We start from the raw sequence: 2,160 nt of genomic DNA, 5'->3' as shown, positions 1-2,160 counted from the left end.
GTAATCTAAAAACTTTAGAAACATGAAACACATGTCTTAGCTATCAAAGGTACCATTTAGATTTCACATATTAAACAGCCACAGTACAGCCTACAATGGCAAAAAATCAGAAGGAACTGAATGGTTTGCAAGGTACTTTGACGTACATGTGGTCATTAAAATCCAGTAAGTAATTCAAAGTATGGTAATATGATGGCAGGCAATTAAAGGCTCAAATAACACTCTAAAATTGAAGACATGAAAATAAAGACTGAAAACTTTGTGGTTCTCTATCTTTCATTGACATGGCTAGATATCAGAACCTTACTGTGGAAAATATAGTTATTAAATATGGTTTCCCCAGAAAATAATGAAGCTTCAGAAAGTACAAAAGGTGTCAAGATCCATAGTTTGCTTCATCAAATGCTTTTCTAGCTCGTTTCAATTCTTCATTCATAGTAAGCAAGTCTTTAACCCTAGCAAACTTTCTTGGGTCCTTTCGAATCAAGAAGACGATATCTTCAACTTGTACCCGACCTTGTCTTCCAATTGACATTGCCTTGTGAGTCATTTCAGTGATGAACTCTATGACAAGGTCTTCAAGAATATCTACTGACTCAGTATAAGGATTCTGGTCATCCCCAAACCCATACATCATACACCGTAATTCTTTAGAAAAAAGTCTCTTTCTTTTACCCTGTCCACCTTCTGCACCTCCTCCAATTTCTTCATTTTCTTCCTCAAAGGTGGGGTCTTCTTCTTCATCTGCCATTCCAGCAGCCAGCCACCTCCAAGGCGCGCCCGCCTCCCACCAAGAACATTGTTTTTTAAAGGTGACAATTCTCTAATCATAGTGAAGAGAGATAAATACTTTGTTTTCCTCCAGGGAGAAAAAGAGATGCAGTAAATGCTTAATGGGATTTTCTTCAATACCACAAAGTTGGTGGCTATAAATCTTGAACACAAGTTGAATTATCGTTGACTTTATATTTCCTCAGGGTGTTTTTGACCACATCATTAAACTGTATCACCTTCATTGACCCAATTTTATCGTGGAATCCAAAGGAGTAAAGCAATACTTTACAAAATAGAATAAGATAAAATAAAATAAAATAAAAGATTTGTTCCATGAGGTCAATCAAATATCCTTGCTAATTCCTATAAATTGCTATTAATTCATTTGTGTTGCTTGGAAGAGTACACATAAAGTTAAATAAATTTTGGCTTTCTTTTATGACATATTATTTCCATAAGAGGAGGGAAGCTGTAAAGAGGTGAGCTCACTTTTTCTTAATATTTTATTTAATATTTATCAAGAGCAATAGCTAAGAGTACAATGAGAGATGTTATTCTTCACAAACTCATTTAAATGCATTTTGAACATAAAAGTTCAACAATTCCAGTTATCAGCTTTTACCTCACGGATTGGTATACTTGAACCTTAGAATTCCAATGTCATCCCCCACCCACTACCTAAAACAAATGATTACGGCACAAAACAGAAATCAGTCAGGGTATGAATTTTTCCCCCTTGACTGAGTATGAAATGAGACCTGAGAAATGTATCTTTATACAGCCCAAAAAGCAAATAATATAATTTGTGTTATACCATAAACCTCAAAAACCTCATCTAGAAAAAAAAATCAGTTAATTCTAAAGTTAACAATATTACTGTAAAGGAGGGATGAGGAGAGACTGTGGAGGAAAGAGGAACAGAACAGAGAGAAAGACAGACAGACAGACAGAAACAGCCATACAGAGAGGGGGGTGCAAAGCAACAGAGAGGCGTTGTCCCCCTACATCTAAGTGAAGTCATCTGCTTACTGGGTTTGTTTCTCTAAGATATGAATTCAGAATGGGAGACAGAGAAAGCGTGAACAAATTAACTTCACAAAATATCCGGAAACTCGTCTTAGTCAAAATTTAACTCTTCTATCAAAACTTGTTTTCTTCTTCTTAAGACTAGTGATACACAGCATTCGAAAAACCAAGGCATTTGATGTTTGCCTTCTTTTCCTTCCTTGATCTGCTTCCAGGGGAGGTGCTATTGGTCAGAGAAAGGAGCTCAAAGCCCCAAGAGGAACAAGCAGGGTGGACCCTACACAATGTCACACTCTAGATTATTAGCATCTTAAAATGAGGTTGGGTCTTTTTCCCAATCAAATGTATCTGACCTTTAAA

The 2,160-nt window shown here is 36.2% G+C and overlaps 1 protein-coding gene across 1 annotated transcript; it reads right to left on the bottom strand.

Moving 5' to 3' along the window:
- Nucleotides 1-279: 279 nt before the first annotated feature.
- Nucleotides 280-786, bottom strand: LOC132366372 (transcription initiation factor TFIID subunit 13). The gene has a single exon (XM_059923940.1). The coding sequence runs from the start codon at nt 749-751 to the stop codon at nt 377-379; it is 375 nt and encodes a 124-aa protein (XP_059779923.1). The 5' UTR covers nt 752-786; the 3' UTR covers nt 280-376.
- Between the last annotated feature and the right edge of the window lie 1,374 nt (nt 787-2,160).

This window comes from Balaenoptera ricei, chromosome 5 (genome assembly GCF_028023285.1).
Source record: "Balaenoptera ricei isolate mBalRic1 chromosome 5, mBalRic1.hap2, whole genome shotgun sequence".
Taxonomy (NCBI): Eukaryota; Metazoa; Chordata; class Mammalia; order Artiodactyla; family Balaenopteridae; genus Balaenoptera; species Balaenoptera ricei.
Note: the sequence above shows the minus strand (reverse complement) of the source record. Positions and strands in the feature narration are given on the sequence as shown.

Bases quoted from the DNA above. Each gene is read 5' to 3' on its own strand.
- LOC132366372 (XM_059923940.1), bottom strand. From the start codon at position 751: ATGGCAGATGAAGAAGAAGACCCCACCTTTGAGGAAGAAAATGAAGAA.